Source organism: Nycticebus coucang, chromosome 5, assembly GCF_027406575.1.
Source record: "Nycticebus coucang isolate mNycCou1 chromosome 5, mNycCou1.pri, whole genome shotgun sequence".
Classification (NCBI taxonomy): domain Eukaryota; kingdom Metazoa; phylum Chordata; class Mammalia; order Primates; family Lorisidae; genus Nycticebus; species Nycticebus coucang.
This window is the reverse complement of record NC_069784.1, coordinates 113961425-113979956: the sequence shown is the minus strand read 5'-3', so window position 1 is coordinate 113979956 and position 18532 is coordinate 113961425. Positions and strand designations below refer to the sequence as shown.

The 18532-nt window shown below is 40.5% G+C and overlaps 1 protein-coding gene and 1 pseudogene across 4 annotated transcripts in view; one reads left to right on the top strand and one right to left on the bottom strand.

The window, feature by feature from the left end:
* The window catches only part of IL20RA (interleukin 20 receptor subunit alpha), a 49720-nt gene that overhangs the window by 28878 nt on the left and 2310 nt on the right, over nucleotides 1-18532 (top strand). For 2 of the 4 annotated variants that reach the window (XM_053591803.1, XM_053591805.1), the window contains 5 exons: nucleotides 1454-1589; nucleotides 9518-9699; nucleotides 10986-11161; nucleotides 12246-12390; nucleotides 17556-17695. In XM_053591803.1, coding sequence (XP_053447778.1) covers nucleotides 1454-1589; nucleotides 9518-9699; nucleotides 10986-11161; nucleotides 12246-12390; nucleotides 17556-17695 — 779 coding nt within the window. Of the gene's footprint in view, nucleotides 1-1453; nucleotides 1590-9517; nucleotides 9700-10985; nucleotides 11162-12245; nucleotides 12391-17555; nucleotides 17696-18532 lie in introns of those variants that run through there. The other 2 variants (XM_053591804.1, XM_053591806.1) reach the window with 2 other exon arrangements.
* Nucleotides 13038-17562, bottom strand: LOC128586201 (obg-like ATPase 1; annotated as a pseudogene).

Sequence of the window (18532 nt, the reverse complement as noted above, 5' to 3'; positions counted from 1 at the left end):
AGAGCTTATTTTGCTTAGACCTGGGGTCATATTACAAAGTTTAATTCTTAAGTAAATAATTATTTTTCTTTTCATTTAGCTTGTGAAAATATAATACATTGTAGAGAGTTAAGCTTAGGCAAGGATCACTTCAAGTACAATTCCTTTCTCTGACATTAGTCTCAGCTAATTTACACAAGAATTATGAGATTTAGGCTAAGATTGGAACACTCTTCAGTGACGAAGCTAAATTTTATTTCCTAAGTTAGATTTGCAATATTAAAATTCCATATTTTCCAAGTTCATTGACTATAAAATGCATATTTGTAAGAAAATAAGTTCTCCACAAAATCTAATTATTTATCACTCAGTATTTTGTGTTCATTCCAATATTTTAAATTAATATTTTGATTCTTATATGTTACCACTGAATTTTTCTTCATTCATTTTAATTTGAAGACCATCTATTTTTCTTTTAATTTTTTATTTTATTTTATTTTTTTATTAAATCATAGCTGTGTACATTGATATGATCATGGGGCATCATTCACTAGCTTTACAGACCATTTACCAAGTTTCACATATACCCTTGTCTATTTTTCCATTATAAGAAAGTGTCCTCCACTTTCCTTTTATGATTTTTTTGGTAGTTTTTCAATTCTTTTTAATTTTTCTCTACAGAGAATTTCTACAAATTAATCCCCTAAGATATAGTTTTTCTTAGAGCACAGTGATGTAAATATATTACTATTTTGTTAAACACATTGCCTTTTTCCATTGGTTCCTTTTCTCATTGTTGCTTTGTTATAGACTTCAGTAAAGCCAACCCCAAACCAACCTCCTAAACTCTGGCCTTGGAGGGGCATCTATTCTAAATTTTATTTCTATACCTAATAAACAAATCATTTCAGTTCTCTGCTAGTGATTAAAAAACTACCCCAAAACTTAGTGGATTAAAACATTTTATTATTTCTTATGATTTTGGAAATTAACTGGTATTCTGCTGGATGATTCTTCTGTTGGTCATGCTCAGGGTCTCTCATGCAACTACAGTCTATGGCAGATGGGACTGAAATGATCACAATGACTTCACTGTGGCTTCTTAGTTGAAAGGTTGGGTTCAGCTTAGACACTGGGACAACTGAGCCCATCCTTCTTCATTATGACCTCTTGACATGATCTCCAGTTAGAACCCCAGCAGGTTATAGCTGTTGTTTCATACAACCCTTAGGGATCTCAAAAGGGCAAAAGTGGAAGCTCCCAGGCCACCCTAAAACTTAGTCCCAGAATCATTTCTGCCACATTCTCTTATTTGAAGAAAGTCACAGGTCAGGTCAGGTTCAGTTTGGGAGGTCCCCATGGCCTGTGTACTGGGAAGCATGGTTCACAGGGCCCCATCTCTGCAGACTAGCTACTGCAGGGTCATGTTTTCCTTCTCAACTAAGACCTCCATTCATCTCTACTCCTCTTTCAGTTCCCTGTGTCTCTGGTGGTTTGCCTAAACCTACAAATATCACCTTCTTATCCATAAACATGAAGAATGTCCTACAGTGGAATCCACCAGAGGGTCTACAAGGAGTTGAAGTTACTTATACAGTACAGTACTTCATGTAAGTTGGTTCTTTTCCTTTTGGCTAATTTACAAACACAAGACTCAGACTCCTGTTAATTGTGCAAAGAGAAACCATCTATGGTATTAAATATGTGTTTGAAAAAGAGAAAAGTTTTTGATATTTCATATTAAAGTTTCTTGATTGGTTTTGTTAGATTAAATTATAAAAGTTTCTTGGTGGCGAGAGAAGCCTTGAGTGCTCAGACAAGGGGAAGTTATATACCTGGAGAAATAAAGTTGGTCAAAACACTTTTACATGGCTGAGCAAACAAGGCAATCCATCTTCTCTGAAATGTCTAAGCATTTTAGAATTACATTCTTAGACTTAGGGAAACAGCACAGAATTCTGGGCAATCAGCTGTTGCTAGTAACGGTCACAGCTACCTTCAAAACTCATTACAAGCAAGAAAGAATGTAAAACAGTTAGACAACACCCATCTTCAGAGAAACAAAGGAAACGCCATAACCCCAAACCACAGACTCTGAAGTATATAAACCAAGTCTAGTAGACTCTGAAGGAAAATAGCTGCAGAAGCTGGCAGCAAAACTATGCTTTCCCAAACACCAGTGACAGGAAATAATGTCACAAGAATAAGTGTCACGCTATTAAGAGGCCCACCTAACAATCCTAAAATGTAGAAATTGAGGGAATTGCCACGATCAGAACTGAGGAAATGTCACCATGAAGCCCTAGATGGATGCCACAGAATGTCAGAAAAAGGGGAGCTGAAACAGAAATCAGGGACAAGGGACATTTCCATTGAGTGCCCTGTCACAGCCCCAAGGGAAGCAGGTGTGAGACAGGTGCAAAAGGAAGGGAGCCCAGGAGGGTCATGGCCTGGGGAGGGTGCCATGAGCACACCAGCTGCTCAGCACAAGCTGCGCAGCAAAGGAATAATAGATTTGGTGAAAGGGTGTTTGACAGAAACGGACATTCCGAGTTGTGGGGAGAAAGCTCATTACTTCGGTCCTACCTCTACTCCCATTTGCCTGTTCAGCAGGCAGCCAGCTCCATTCAAAGAATAGCAATCGCAAAGAAACTAGTTTAGCACCTATCCATAGTTACTGGAAGGGGGAAAGAGGAAAAAAGAACATAAGTCAAAAGTTTCTGAAAAGTTTCCCATGGAAATAAGAGATTTCAGACAAGTGATTGTCCACAGTTTTTTTATAGTTCATAAACAACATAATCTCTAAAGATAAAACTCACAGAAGAGAAAACAGTGAAAGAAGAGATTCCAAGACATCAGGAGAAGTTTTTTTTTTTTTTAAAGCAAGTGGATAGAGCTTAGGAAAAAGCTGGAAAATAAAAATATTCTATTAAAATGAAAACCTATTATAGCTAAGGGATAATAGTGGTTGAACAGGTAATACAGACTTTTTGGAATTACATATTATAAATACTATGGTATGTCTAGAAAAAATCTAATGAAAACAAACACAAGGACATATCCTGGTGAAGTTACTAAACTTTAAGAAAATCAAATGATTTGTGGCCATTATAGCAAAAGGAGAACTCAAGTTGGGAAAGAGGAATCTCTGCCTGGCAGCACTGAACAGACTACATCTTCTAAGGGAAAAACAAGCGAGACCTAAGACTCTTATTAGGTTCACTAGACAGATATTTCCATGCAGGTGGGAACTCAGAATATCTCTTCCCAGAGACCTTCAGGAGTGGGAGAACCACTAGCTAAAGATGATATTCAGCTAACATAGATATAAAAATGAATTCAAAAGAACTTAGTAAGGACACAGTTATGGAAAAGAAAATGGTGGCATGCCCTGAATTCATCTAAATGTAGAACTAAGACTAAACAGTGATGGGAAAGATAGTGAGAGAACATTTCTGGTAAATATTCGAATTTAAACAACCATCTAACAAATCAGCAGATGGGAAGAATTATCAGTGTACTGATTTTCACAGCAGGAACCCATAAAATGTGATCTGAAATGAAAATACTTTTTTTTTTTTTTGTAGAGACAGAGTCTCACTTTATGGCCCTCGGTAGAGTGCCGTGGCCTCACCCAGCTCACAGCAACCTCCAACTCCTGGGCTTAAGCAATTCTCTTGCCTCAGCCTCCCGAGTAGCTGGGACTACAAGCGCCTGCCACAACGCCTGGCTATTTTTTGTTTTTTTTTTTTTTTTTTTTTTTTTTTAATTTTTTTATTAAATCATAAGTGTATACAATGATATGGTTATGGGGCATCATACACTCACTTCATAAACCATTTGACACATTTTTATCCCAGTGGTTAACATAGCCTTTCCGGCGTTATCTCAGTTACTGTGCCAAAACATTTATATTCTACATTTACCAAGTTTCGCAAATACCCCTGTAATATGCACCACAGGTGTGATCCCACCGATTCCCCTCCCTCTACCCACCCCCCCCTTTCCCACTTCCCCCTATTGTTAAGTTGTAGCTGGGTTATAGCTTTCATGTGAGAGTCCCAAATTAGTTTCATAGTAGGGCTGTGTACATTGGATATTTTTTCTTCCATTCTTGGGATACTTTACTAAGAAGAATATGTTCCAGCTCCATCCATGTAAACATGAAAGAGGTAAAGTCTCCATCTTTCTTTAAGGCTGCATAGTATTCCATGGTATACATATACCACAATTTATTAATCCATTCGTGGATCGATGGGCACTTGGGCTTTTTCCATGACTTAGCAATTATGAATTGGGCTGCAATAAACATTCTGGTACAAATATCTTTGTTATGTTGTGATTTTTGGTCTTCTGGGTATATGCCCAGCAGAGGAATTACAGGATTGAATGGCAGATCTATTTTTAGATCTCTGAGTGTTCTCCATATATCCCTCCAAAAGGAATGTATTAATTTGCATTCCCACCAGCAGTGCAGAAGTGTTCCCTTTTCTCCGCATCCACGCCAACATCTCTGGTCTTGAGATTTTGTGATATAGGCTAGTCTCATTGGAGTTAGATGATATCTCAAAGTAGTTTTGATTTGCATTTCTCTGATGATTAAAGATGATGAGCATTTTTTCATATGTCTGAAGGCCGTGCGCCTGTCTTCTTCAGAGAAGTTTCTCTTCAAATCCCTTGCCCAGCCTGCGATGGGATCCCTTGTTTTTTTCTTGCTGATGCGTTTGAGTTCTCTGTGGATTCTGGTTATTAAACCTTTGTCAGAGTTATACCCTGCAAATATCTTCTCCCATTCTGAGGGCTGTCTGCTTGCTCTGCTTACTGTGTTCTTAGCTGTGCAGAAGCTTTTTAGTTTGATCAAGTCCCAGTAGTGTATTTTTGAAGCTGCTTCAATTGCCCGGGGGGTTTTCCTCATGAAATACTCACCCAGACCAATTTCTTCAAGGGTTTTCCCTGCATTCTCCTCTAGTATTTTTATAGTTTCATGTCTTAAGTTTAAATCTTTAATCCAATGAGAGTCTATCTTAGTTAATGGTGAAAGGTGTGGGTCTAATTTCAGTCTTCTGCAGGTTGCCAGCCAGTTCACCCAGCACCATTTGTTAAATAGGGAATCTTTTCCCCACTGAATGTTTTTAATTGGCTTGTCAAAAATCAAATAGCGGTAAGTAGCTGGATTCATCTCTTGGTTCTCTATTCTATTCCAGATATCTACTTCTCTGTTTTTGTGCCAATACCATGCTGTTTTGATCACTATCGATTTGTAGTAAAGTCTGAGGTCTGGTAGTGTGATTCCTCCTGTTTTGTTTTTATTTCTGAGTAATGTCTTGGCTATTCGAGGTTTTTTCTGATTCCATATAAAACGAAGTAATGTTTTTTCAAGATCTTTAAAATATGACAGTGGAGCTTTAATAGGGAGTGCGTTGAAATTATATATTGCTTTGGGTAGTATGGACATTTTGATAATGTTGATTCTTCCTAGCCATGAGCATGGTATGTTTTTCCATTTGTTAACATTTTCAGCTATTTCTTTTCTTAGAGTTTCATAGTTCTCTTTATAGAGATCTTTCACGTCTTTTGTTAGGTAAATTCCCAAATATTTCATCTTCTTTGGCACTACTGTGAATGGGATAGAGTCCTTAACTGCTTTTTCAATTTGACTGTTGTTGGTGTATATAAAGGCTACCGATTTATGAATGTTGATTTTGTAACCTGAGACGCTGCTGTATTCCTTGATCACTTCTAGGAGTTTTGTAGTAGAGTCCCTAGTGTTTTCCAGATACACAATCATATCATCTGCGAAGAGCGAGAGTTTGATCTCTTCTGACCCTATATGGATACCCTTGATCGCCTTTTCTTCCCTAATTGCGGTGGCTAAAACTTCCATTACAATGTTGAAAAGCAATGGAGACAATGGGCAGCCTTGTCTGGTTCCTGATCTGAGTGGAAATGATTCCAATTTAACTCCATTCAATATGATATTGGCTGTGGGTTTGCTGTAGATAGCCTCTATCAGTTTAAGAAAAGTCCCTTCTAGACCAATTTTCTTGAGTGTTCTGATCATGAAGGGATGCTGGATATTATCAAAAGCTTTTTCTGCATCAATTGAGAGAATCATATGGTCTTTGTTTTTTAATTTGTTTATGTGCTGAATTACATTTATAGATTTACGTATATTGAACCAGCCTTGAGACCCTGGGATAAAACCAACTCTGGCTATTTTTTGGTTGCAGTTCAGCAGGGGCCGGGTTTGAACCCGCCACCCTCAGTATATGGGGCCGGCGCCTTACCGACTGAGCCACAGGCGCCTCCCCTGAAATGAAAATACTTTAACTAGCCTCTTGCTATTTTTCACAAACCATTTTCTTAATTTAAAAGCTTTCTTAGGAACTAGTATCTTTTGTGGTAATGAAACATTTGAACTTCACCAATTCTTTTCATTTCACTTCAATTTTTTTTCTATTAAAGTTCAGATCAAATTATATTTGCTGCTTTTATTAAAACCATATGTATGATACAATCGAGTTTTTGTCTTTTCTACCATCTAGTCATTCTTCTGTTTAGATGTAGGAGTGACAAGTTACCCAGAATCATACACCAAATGTCTCAGGGTAGTGGGTTTTAGGGTGATTTCTTTTTTGATTATACTTTTCTGAATTGTTTGATTGTTTGAATTAAAAAATACTTACCATATTTACAAAGAAGAATAAAGTCATGTTAGTCTTTGAAATAAAAATTCTGTCCACTAAAGCCAATGAGAGATGTCAGTGGCTACTCACCGCACCCTCACTTATCTAGAACCACATTCTTACTTCCAAAAAGTTTCTCAGGAGCTGGTGTTGACAGGAAATGAGACATCACTCTGCAAAGAGAAATGGCTCTGGAGTGTGCCCTTGCCTCCTTTTCCATTAGGTGGAGCAAAGAGCTTGTTCTGTCCTTTGTGTTTTTATGTGATTCAAAAAGGGTTTTACAAAAATAGGCAGAGTCATCACTGCTCTGTGAGAGCAGATAATTTAAATTGTGCACATTTCAAAACTATGTATTTAAAAAGAAGCTTGCAGTGACAGAGTTCTTACACGCCCATGCATATGAAAGGGAATAGGAATAAAGGGTGGCATATTTCACCACCATGGAGCTGCAAGCTCAGCTCTGGGGTCAGACAGTCCCCAGTTCACAGCCAGGCTGAGCAGGTTACTATTAAACTTTTATACTTTTTGGGTGCAATGTGTTTTCAAGATGAAAATTTAACAAAGGTTTAAATTACATTCACCAAAAGAATTGAATGCAGGAAATAGGATGTCACACTAAAATCATAAGCTTTGACATTAGGGAGAATTATTTCAACGCCCAGAGATTCCTTTTATTAGTCATGTGAACTTGAGTGGATCCCTTAACCCCTCTGTTTCCTCATCTGTAAAATGGGGTGACAATAATGCCAACCACTCCTAAGGTTGTTGTTTTGCTATATACCAACATCGTTACTAAAACATTTATTGAATAATTCTGGTCCATCATTTATTTTGTTCAGAATTTTCTCATTCATCATATCTGTCAAGGAAAGCTGCCCTGCCCTTGGCAGAGTGAGGAAGTTTGAAGAGGGAGGATCACATAGGCATTGGCAATATTTTTCAAACCACAAGTCAAGGCCTGTTGACAGGTTATGAAATCAATTTTGAGGTACATAGCTAACATTATTTCAATGGAAAGGAAAAATGGTGTAAAGTGGAATGGAGAAAAACATGTAGAAAGGTTCAAATATTATGTTGTGAAACTTTTGTTGTAGTATGTTACAAACACACACGTGTAAATGTAAAGTGTATTTTTTCCCCATAGACTGGTTAAAAAATATTCTGAAAATCCCTAAGCAATGGTGATCATTTGGATGGAGAAGTTGGTCCGTAAGCTCTGACTCTATTCCTACTGTTTTTTAGTAGGTATGCACTGACTGTCAGAAATCTGTGTCTATATTGTGAAAGAGCAGGCATCCTGAAGCTTTGCCAATACCTGACAACGTTGACGTATCCTCCTCCTCAACAGGAGTCACGCTTTTGCCTTAACTTCTGTGATATGTGTTTTCTCCCTTTTCTTTTTAGCTGCTACAATTTCGGTCTACTTTGTATCCAACCCTTAAATCATAATGCTCCTGAATTCTTACCCTAAGCGCTGCTTTGTCTCCATGGAAAATCCATTCATGCCCGTGCCTTCAGTGAGCAGTTCTGTGCCATTTCTCTGAGCCCCTGGGCCCGCTGGGCATCTGCATTTGAGTATCTCAGGCTTCATCAGAACTCAGCACATTATCTTCCTTACCCACCCCACCCCCCAAATCCACTCTTCCTCAGTGTTCCTTGTCTTGGAAAATGTTACCACAGTTCCACCCTTTCTGCCCCAGACAGAAAAAGACATCATCCTTACCTCCTTCCTGTCCCTAATCTCCTGCACGCACTCAGTCACCAAGTGGGTGGGTTTTATATGTGGGTGGGAAAATGCTGGGTTTTATATGCACTCCAACCTCTTGAATGTTCCTCAGGACTCTTGATGCCTAGCAGATGTTTTATGGAAACGACAACATAATCTTTCTTCTAAGAAAAAGAAATGACTAATTGTTTATAATCCTATCTCCTAATACATCTGTCCTCATTCTTTCTACTGTCACCATCCTTGTCCAAACCACCTGCATCTTCCCCTGGACCACTGCAGTGTCCTCTCAACTGCTCCCCACGCTGCCACTCTAGCCCTGTCACCTTCTCCGCACTCCCTCCAGACATGCCTTAATCCCTTCAGGAGCCTCCCACGCAGCTCTGTCTGTTTCACTGGCTCATCCCATGTCACCCAAACTCTACATCTGAGTCCCTCCTTCCTGAAAAGGGCTAAAACTATTTCTTTCTTCCTCTTTGCTCGGAATGTTGTGTTTTTAATAAAGAAAAAGAAAATAGGTGTTATCAACCTAACCAATATTCTTTTTTAATGATTAAGCTTAGTGAGGAACTAATCGGTATCATTATTATCATCCTCACTATCACTATTGAAAATGCTGGGTTTTATATGCACTCCAACCTCTTGAATGTTCCTCAGGACTCTTGATGCCTAGCAGATGTTTTAATTATATGAAAACAACAACATAATCTTTCTTCTAAGAAAAAGAAATGACTAATTGTTTATAAAACAATCCATCAAACGGACTTTGTATATACAGGGTGGACTAAAAACTTCTGTAGATAATTCCTAGCAGAATAGATCAGACAATATGTAAAAATGGTACTGAAGCCAAAGAATAAAAATAAAATACATGCTTTCAGAATGCACCATCCACATTATAATTCACAGAATAGAAAGGTGATTACAGAAACTCTAACTCATGTTCCTGACAGCTAATGGAAAAAAAAAAATGCCAGCAGGAAAATGGATTCTTTTTTATCTCAATGACAGGCACTTTTGTTTTTCTAAAGGGAAGGTCTTCAGTTCCATTCAGTTTTATATAATGACTGGGGTTTATTTTAATTGTAAAGGGTACCTCATTATTAATTCAGAGTTTCTTTCTTAGCAGATATGGGCAAAAGAGATGGCTGAATAAATCCGAATGCAGAAATATCAATAGGACCTACTGTGATCTTTCTGCTGAAACTTCTGACTATGAGCACCAATATTATGCCAAAGTTAAAGCCATTTGGGAAACAAATTGCTCCAAATGGGCTGAAACTGGCCGATTCTATCCTTTTGTAGAAAGTAAGTAATGTGATTGCCACAATTGTTAAGCATGTATTACTATCAAACTAACCTGACCTCCTGGTTTATTGGTGTGGCTCATAAACAGGGTGCCCTAAAGGAAGATGCTTGGCTTGGGTCTGTTCTATACCAGCAGGTTGAGTGACCAGGCTAAGAAGTGTCACCTGGCTGCTTCCCAGAGTCTCATCTTTAGAGTGAAATGTTTGGGTAGATGATCTCTAAGATCTCTCCAGATCCAAAACTAATGCTAGAGGCCAATAGCATCGAATTTTGGTTTTGTTTTACTATGTATTGGAGGCTCTGTCATTTCAGGAAAAACTGAAAGATTTTTTTTTTAATGTTGTGGGTTTAAAAATCATCAACATGTGCCTGTAAGATTGTTTCAAGATAGTCGTGATCATCCAACTAAGTCCCTTCTTGATAAACTTGGTAGGGCGATGATATAATTTCCAGGTGTAATCAGAATTAAGGTGATATCTTCCTGGGGTTTGCTTTTATAATTTTGCCATCTTTTGATCTATAACTGGGCCATGAAGAACCACTCAGGGCCACACAGTGAACTCTACAAGTGCTCGCTGGGCTCTGGTGCTCTTCCAGGTCAGGGGTTAGAGAACTAGAACCCTTGGGCCAAATTTAGCCTCCCTACCCCATCTCTGTTTTTCTACAGGGGAAGAGCTAAGAATAGCATGTATTTTTTAAATAGTTTTTTTAATCAGAAAAAGTGAAAAGTACAGGAAATTCCAATTTTGATGTCTACTGTTAAATAACTTTTATTGGAACACAAGCCACACTCATGCATTTCCATAGCTGTCTATGACGGCTTCTGTGCTACAACCAGAGTAGAGTAGTTGTGACAGAGATCACTTGGACTGCAAAGCCTAAAATATGTACTGCCTGGATGTCCATCATAAAAGTTTGTTGACCCCAGTTTTAGATCATTCTAATCACATCTCTGATTTTTCCACTTATCACATCATGTTTATGTTTTTTTATCACCAACTTTTCAAGTCACGGAACAGTTCTGATTGTATTTACCATTATCGAGTACTGGTTAGCCATGTGACTAAATACAACACTCAAGCTTGCTGTTTTAGCATTGTTGTTAGGATTTGTGAAATGAATATTTCAAGATCTGGCATGACTCAGGCCCACTGTAGGACATTTTGAGGCATCTCCTGTAAGAGGGTAGGTTTTAGGGCTTTGAACTGAGTAGGATTACACTGTGGCGTCATCTGAGGTGATTTCTACATCTGAACGTGACAATATCCTTTCCCCTCCCCTTTAAGCGCAAATCGGCCCCCCAGAGGTTGCTCTGACCACTGATGAGAAGTCCATGTCTATTGTCCTGACACCTCCAGAGAAGTGGAAGAGAAGTCCAGAAGACACTTCTGTTTCCCTGCAACAGATATACTCCAATCTGAAGTATAACGTGTCCATATGCAATACTAGATCAAATAGGATGGTAAGCCTGAAACGGAATGGAATAGCCAACCTATGTACTTTTGTAGCCAATGCTAAAACAAACAGCCCTGGTGCTTTGAGTCTCTGCATATGACTCGGGGAAGACATGATATTCAAAAGAGATGCCATGAAAATTTACAGACCTGACTTCAGATTTTCTTTATAGAAACTCTCGTTAACAGGGTGTGATGTTACCGGAATGGAGAGCGATTGTGCACTTTGAGAAGTTTAGGGATAGAGTGCAGACGGGGTCTGCAAGGAAGAGAGGAGGCGGGTCCAGAGATGAAGGATAGGCTTTATTTTAAAGGAGCAGGATGGAGTCTGAACAGAAGTCAGCACCCCTCACACGGTTTCAAGGGACTTTTATTAGTGTAGTGGGAATGTGGGAGGGGGGTCATCGGAAGTGAGGGGAGTCATCTTTTCTGCAGAGTGAATGATGCTGCATCCAAGACTGATTTTAGAATCACTGCCTTCCACAGGACCTGGTAGGAGGTCCTGATGCATCCCGGGAACATAGGCTTTGCAGTATTTCAGGAGGGTGGGGAGGAGGCTGCTGTGACCATGCCATTTGGTCTCTGACCTGCTTTCTCTCACTAGCTGTCCTCCCAGGATGGCTGTACTCTTCTGTGGGTATGAGAATTTACAGGAGTATGCGAAGGGGGTTGCCGTGACCATGCCATTCGGTGTCTGGCCAACTGTCTTTCACTACCTGTCTCCCAAATAGCTATACTTTTGTCAGGGTCCTGGGGATTTCTTCCCCACACACTTGACTCTGATGGAGAGCTTTCACTTGTATAATATCCATCACTCTCCAAGAATTTAAAAAAAAAAAAATGTTACCAAGAACACAAGGCCAGGTTGAATAAAAATCCCATCCATGTGTTTGTTCAGAATTGTCCAGCTCCTGACCAGGTTCAGCTGAGCTAAAGGAAAAGGGAATATTGAAACTGTTGCTGAAAAAAAAAGTTTATAGTGACAGTGAAAGGTTAAATGGCACTCAGTCTTTCATTTCCGTCTAGAGTCATTTGTCTGGGGTGGTCCCAGAAATCTCTGGCTCTAACCACTGTTGCAACTCCCTATCCCAGTGGTCCCAATGTGTGACTAACCAGACGCTGGTGCTCACCTGGCTGGAGCCGGACACCCAGTACTGCGTCCATGTGGAGGCCTTCGTCCCAGGGCTCCCCCGCCCTGCCCGGCCTTCAGAGAAGCAGTGTGTCAGGACCTTGAAAGGTAAGCTTGAGAAAACTCAGCCGGTCTGAGGAAGGAAATCTACCGAGACTAGAAGGAAGGAGAGCAATTTAGACAAGGTTTTTACAAACGCACGTCTAATAGAAACAAGTTGAGGCAAAGACAGAAAGGATTATCACCAGAAGTGATTGAGCAGCCTGGGACTCTGCCACTGAGCCTGGCGGCTGCTGGGAAGTGTTCTCACCCCCGCAGAGATCTGCCAGTGCGGGTCCTGGAGTCCACGGCCAGCAATCCTCCCACAGCCACGCGGCCACCTGCCTTGTGCAATAACAAGAACTTTGACTCACATCTTTTTCTTCTTTGGAGTCGCAATCACTCTGTTCAGTAGAAGTTCTGTGTGGTCTTCAAGACCATCGGACAGTTGTATTTTTAGAAGCAAAAACACTGTAAAATGGAATTTTTTTTGCTGCTCCTTAGGAATCTTAATTACAGGCTTTTCCAGTTGCACTCAGACCCCCGTCCGGACCTGGCACGGAAGCCTGGGATCAGCGGATCTGGGGTCACGCCCTTCCCCTCACAGCTGCTTCTCTCTCCTTCATCTGTCTCCTCATCATCTTCTGCACTGAGGCGCTGGGAAGTGGTGGTTGAAGATACTCACTGCTGTTAGGGGATGTCGAGTCGTGAGCTTCCCGGTTTTTTGTTTGTTTGTTTGTTTGTTTTTGCAGTTTTGGCTGGAGCTGGGATTGAACCCACCACCCCTGGTATATTGGGCTGGTGCCCTATTCCTTGAGCCACAGGTACCACTCGAGCTTCTCGCTTTTTAAAGGAGCAAGCCACATTGTCCTCACTGTCAAATGTGTCAGGCTTGACATACTTGATAGAGATTAATGAAGTATCATGAGAGTAACAGGGTTCCTGAAAAACTTCTTCAATTTGGAGTCCAGTCTTCATCACACGGAAAGCAAAGTTATTCCCATTTAGTGAATTTGCCTTTCACTGGAGATACACAATATTTTAATTTTAAAACAAAAATAATTTGTTTGTAGAAGATTCTCATTTCCCCAACTTTATTTGTCCTTTCAGTTTTCAGAAATTTGAATTAAAAAAATTATATGCCTTTTGGAAGGTCTACATTTTTATAAGTAATAACTAAAATCTATTTCTTCTTTGGTTGTTGAGGTTAAATTTGAAGAAGACAGTATCTCCATCTTCAACACTATAATTTCTGCTTTGGTGTCTGTACTTTCCAGCAGCCTTGACTGCACTTTCAGAACCTTTCTCTTGGGTCAGGCGCAGTGGCTCAAGCCTGTAATCCTAGCACTCTGGGAGGCTGAGGCAGGTGGATTGCCTGAGCTCAGGGGTTCAAGACCAGCCTGAGCAAAAGTGAGACCCTGTCTCTAAAAATAGGTGGGCATTGCAGCAGGTGCCTATAGTCCCAATTACTTGGGAGGCTGAGGCAAGAGAATCACTTGAGCCCAAGAGTTTGAGGTTGCTATGAGGTGTAATGTCACAGCATTCTACCGAGGGCAACAAAGTGAGGCTCTGTCTCAAAAAAAAGAAAAGAAAAACTTCCTCTTTAAAATCTTCAGATTTCATTACTTCAGCCATAATGAATCCCTTTTCAAAATCTGTGTGAATCTTTCTTGCAGCCTAAGGAGCCTTCATCCCCTTCCTCATGAAGTCCAGGCATGCACTTCATCTGGGCCTGCAGTGAAAAAATATTCTAGTTGGAGTGCCGCAAACCTAGCCTTAATGACCCTTGGCAAAGCACTTTGTGTCATATTCGCTTCTGTCCCTCCTCAGCATTCAATTCTTGCAACTTGAGTTCCAAGGCCCCACTAAAAGGAATGAGTAAGGCACCTGGGTCATACTTGTCCACCCACTCATTAATTTTTATCAACGATTTGTTTCTCTTTCTAATGTAGTCTTTTTGCAGAAAGATTAACCAAGTAGACCATTGGTTTTGAAGTAAAAAACAAGTGTTTATTCAATACTTCGGTCTCTTTTGTCATACCAGTCATGATAGAAGCAAATAGCTTTCTTCTGATCTATAACCCAGGATTTGACTTCGCACATTATATCATACTCAGGTTTTAGTTTTTATCTCCTCTCACAGTCTCCTTTTCTTATTTATCTATAATGGGCCAAATCATTGCCTTGTTTTTAAGCTAAAGCTCTTCAAGTATTATTTCTACCCTGTTTCCCTGAAAATAAGACATCCTCCGAAAATAAGACCCACTTACAGGAAAGATAAGACGTCCCCTGAAAATAAGACCTAGCGCATCTTTGGGAGCACACCTTAAAATAAGACACTGTCTTATTTTTGGGGAAACAGGGTATATCTCAAATAGGATCTACACTTCCTTCAACACTTGTGATCTCATCATCTTCGAAAGCCCTTGTTTCAAAAGATGAAAGATCCCATCACAGGCACTAACATGAGATAAAAAAGCATTTTTTCCCAGGCCCTGCCCACTGTGAGCTCCTTTCACAAGACCAGCAATATCCACCACATTTAGAAAGGCAGGAATTTTACTTACTGGTTTGTGGCACTGGCAAGAAAGTCAAGCCTTTCGTTTGGCACAGGTTCCCTGCTCTCATTAGGATCAATAGTGCAGAATGGGAAGTTTTCTGCTGAAGCCTATTGGTTAATACATTGAAGAAGGTAGATTTCCCAAAATTTGGCAATCTAACAATACCAATTTTCAGTGAAGTTCCAAATTTCCAAAGATCGGGGTGGTTTAATTCCATCACCTCCCTTTTTGGGGGGCATTGTGCTCGGTGTGGCCATGACACAGGGTCCCAGCAGCAGCAGCAAGAGATGGGTCCTACAGGTAGCTGGAGGCAGGAAGGAAGAGAATTGGTTTATTTTAAGGAGTAGCCTCACATGACTGTGGAGGCTGCCACACACAAAATTTGTAGGGTGGGCAGGCTGCCGACCTAAAAAAGAGCTGATATTGCATTCTGTGTCCAAATGCAGTCTACTGGCAACATGCCCTTTTCCTCAGGGTCATCAGTCTTTTCTTCTTTATTAAAGTCGTCTATTGATAGGATGAAGCCCACACATTATAGATGGCAATCAACTTTACTCTGTCAGGAACCAGCTCCAACTAAGCTATGGGTTCCCTCCCAGTGGCTTGGCAGAAATGAAAGGACAAAGGAAAAATTAAGAGACAAGAAGCAAGAGAAAGTTTAAGAGATAGCTGGGCCAGGAGACCGCATGCCTTCTTCACAAGGACAGCACAGCATGCAGTATCCTGTTCCTGGCTAGCTCCATTTTTACTTCTTATACCATTGTTTTAATCATAAATCTTATGAGGGAAAGGCAAACAATGGCACTTGCATTTTTCTACCTAAACTATTTCTTTAACTACATTAATTGGATAGATTTACTTTTTACTTATATTGGTCTAAGTTATTTATGATCTTTAACACAAGCAGAACATAGAACCATGAAAGCAATCCAAGAGCAGGATGTCAGAGAAGACCCCAATGAGGCCACACTCACAAATCACAGGAGTGACAATTAATACTCAGGAAGCTTTTTGCTCAGACAGACACATGTGGTCATTCCAAGGTGGCAGAAGAAAAGAGATATTTTATATCTTCATCTGGTCTGGAGCAAATCTTGCCATCTTTAGCAAAGTTTAAACATTCTGCATAACTAACTCCACAAAAGCACTCATTCTCCCAGAGTGAGTAGCCCTGCCCACAGGGCCAGCCTCACCTGTTTAGAGACCTCTGGGCTGAGATAGGGGTGAAGTTTAAGCCAGACTCTTCCTGAGTTTTAAAGGCACCAAGCCTCCGGGAGCACTAGGTTTAGGGTTCCTCAACTCCACTTCTGTCCTGTTTCTGTTTTCCTTTGCCCATCCTCTGCAATCATTTTCTTAATTCAATTCCTAACTTATAACTAATACTTGAATATTGGTTTTAAGTTTATTAAATCATTATTGCTAGCAATGCAAGCACATCAAGATATGACTCTTCCCTTATGTACTCCCACTTGTTCCCACATTAGTCAAAATCTATTGATTTAAATGTTAATCTCATTTAAAAACATATCTTCACAGAAACATCTAGAATAATGATTGGCCAAATAACTGGGTACCGTGGCCTAGCCAAGTTGTCACATAAAGTTAAGCATCACAGGGTGGCGCCTGTGGCTCAGTCGGTAGGGCGCCGGCCCCATATGCTGAGGGTGGCGGGTTCAAGCCTGGCCCCGGCCAAATTGCAGCCAGGAAACGGCCGGGCATTGTGGCGGGCGCCTGTAGTCCCAGCTACTCAGGAGGCTGAGGCAAGAGAATCACTTAAGCCCAGGAGTTGGAGGTTGCTGTGAGCTGTGTGATGCCACGGCACTCTACCGAGGGCCATAGAGTGAGACTCTGTCTCTACAAAAAAAAAAAAAAAAAGTTAAGCATCACAACTTCCAAGCACATCATACATAGTAGCTTAACAAACATAAGTTAGTCACAAGGAGCTCTGGTCATCAGCTATATAGTCTGATCAATGGTGGGTCAGGGCTATATTTCTTCAAAACTATCCCCAGCTCTTTCCATTTCTCTGTGGACTTTTGCCCATCATGAGCCTACATCATGAGCAAGACTGAGAATGGTGGTAACCGCCATTCTTAGCACACCGATCCAGCCACCTCCCTACCCACATACCCCAAGCTCCAGCCCTACCCAAGAAGTCTGGCAAACCAATGTAAGAATAGTTTTGTGATTCACATAAAAGGTGACATCGCACATTTTTGTACCCCGTTGAATATATGGGGAAGACTGAGTCAAATGAGTGGTGTGGAAAAGTGGGGTGCTTCAACGGGATTTTCACAAGAGGGTTTTGGTGTTTGGTTAGAAGTGCTGTGAGTGCCCTGAATATCAGGCACCCTTTCCTTTAAATGGCCAGAGCAGTATGAAGCTCAGAACAGGTATAAACTGGTTACCTGGAATACCTACTGACTTGGAGTGCTGATGCATCCTACCGTAAAGGTTTGATGTATATCCAGATGATTCCTTAAGACCATCTATTGGCAGAAAAAAGTAATAATTCCGAGACCTCCCCATAGCATTTAGCTTAAGCTTATCAACATAAAAGTGAGAAAACTGAGTTCTTAAATGTGAGCGATCTGCCCAAACCCAGTTTTCTCCCACCACACCAAATCACAACTCTCCAACCCCTAATCTATTTTTTTTTTTTTTTTTTTGCAGATCCATCTTCAGAGTTCAAAGTTAAAATCATCTTCTGGTATGTTTTGCCCATATCTGTTACAGTGTTTCTTTTTTCTGTGATGGGCTATTCCATCTACCGATATATTCACGTTGGCAAAGAGAGACACCCAGCAAATTTGGTGAGTGCTCAGTAGCAAGAACTTTATATTATATTAGATCGTATATCACATCATTTATATTATAACACACCTGGGGGAGGATAGAAGAGAAGGCTCTAGAACAGATATAGTTCCAATTAATTTAAATGGTGAATTATAAAACACTTTCTGGACTGGCTCACTAACATAACCAAAAATAAAGACTCCAAAGCTTTGAAAAGATTTTATTTAATGATCCTTTTAGAAATTCATGTGTAGTTGGGAACTAGAATTTCTAATAATACGTGAAGGCTGAGAGCAGGTACTAGGGACTCTAAGGGTACACGAAGCCCCCAACCCCCTTCATGGGGGCTCAGTTCTCAGTTACCAGAGCTTGGTAATAAGAGGTGAGTAGGAGTTAGGACACTTGGTGCAGTCAGACAAAACAGTAGGGGCAGAGGTGGGTGGAAATGCATGGCCCTGCTTCACCCTGAGGCTCCTGGTGAGGGAGCGGGTGGTGGAGGGTCCGGAGTGGAAGAGCTGGGAGCCATCCTAAGGGGCCAGGGATTTAGTCTGCTGGCAAAGAGAAATTTACACAGGGCTCTAAATTGGGAGTGTCACAGTCAATATTGAGGTTAGGTCTAACTAGATATAAACTCCAGGACAACTTTGGGGAAGTAAGGCTAGAAACAAGAATAGCAGCTAGAGGACCGTGACAGTTACCTAAGGGAGAGAAGGTAAGGAGCACAGCCAGGACTTAATCATTCATGGCAAGGAGCAAGAACGTAGAAGGAATAAACCTGGTATTATGGAATCATCTGCTGAATGGTTCCCAAGGGCTGAGCATATTCATTTAAACAATGAAAGCTATTTCCTTGG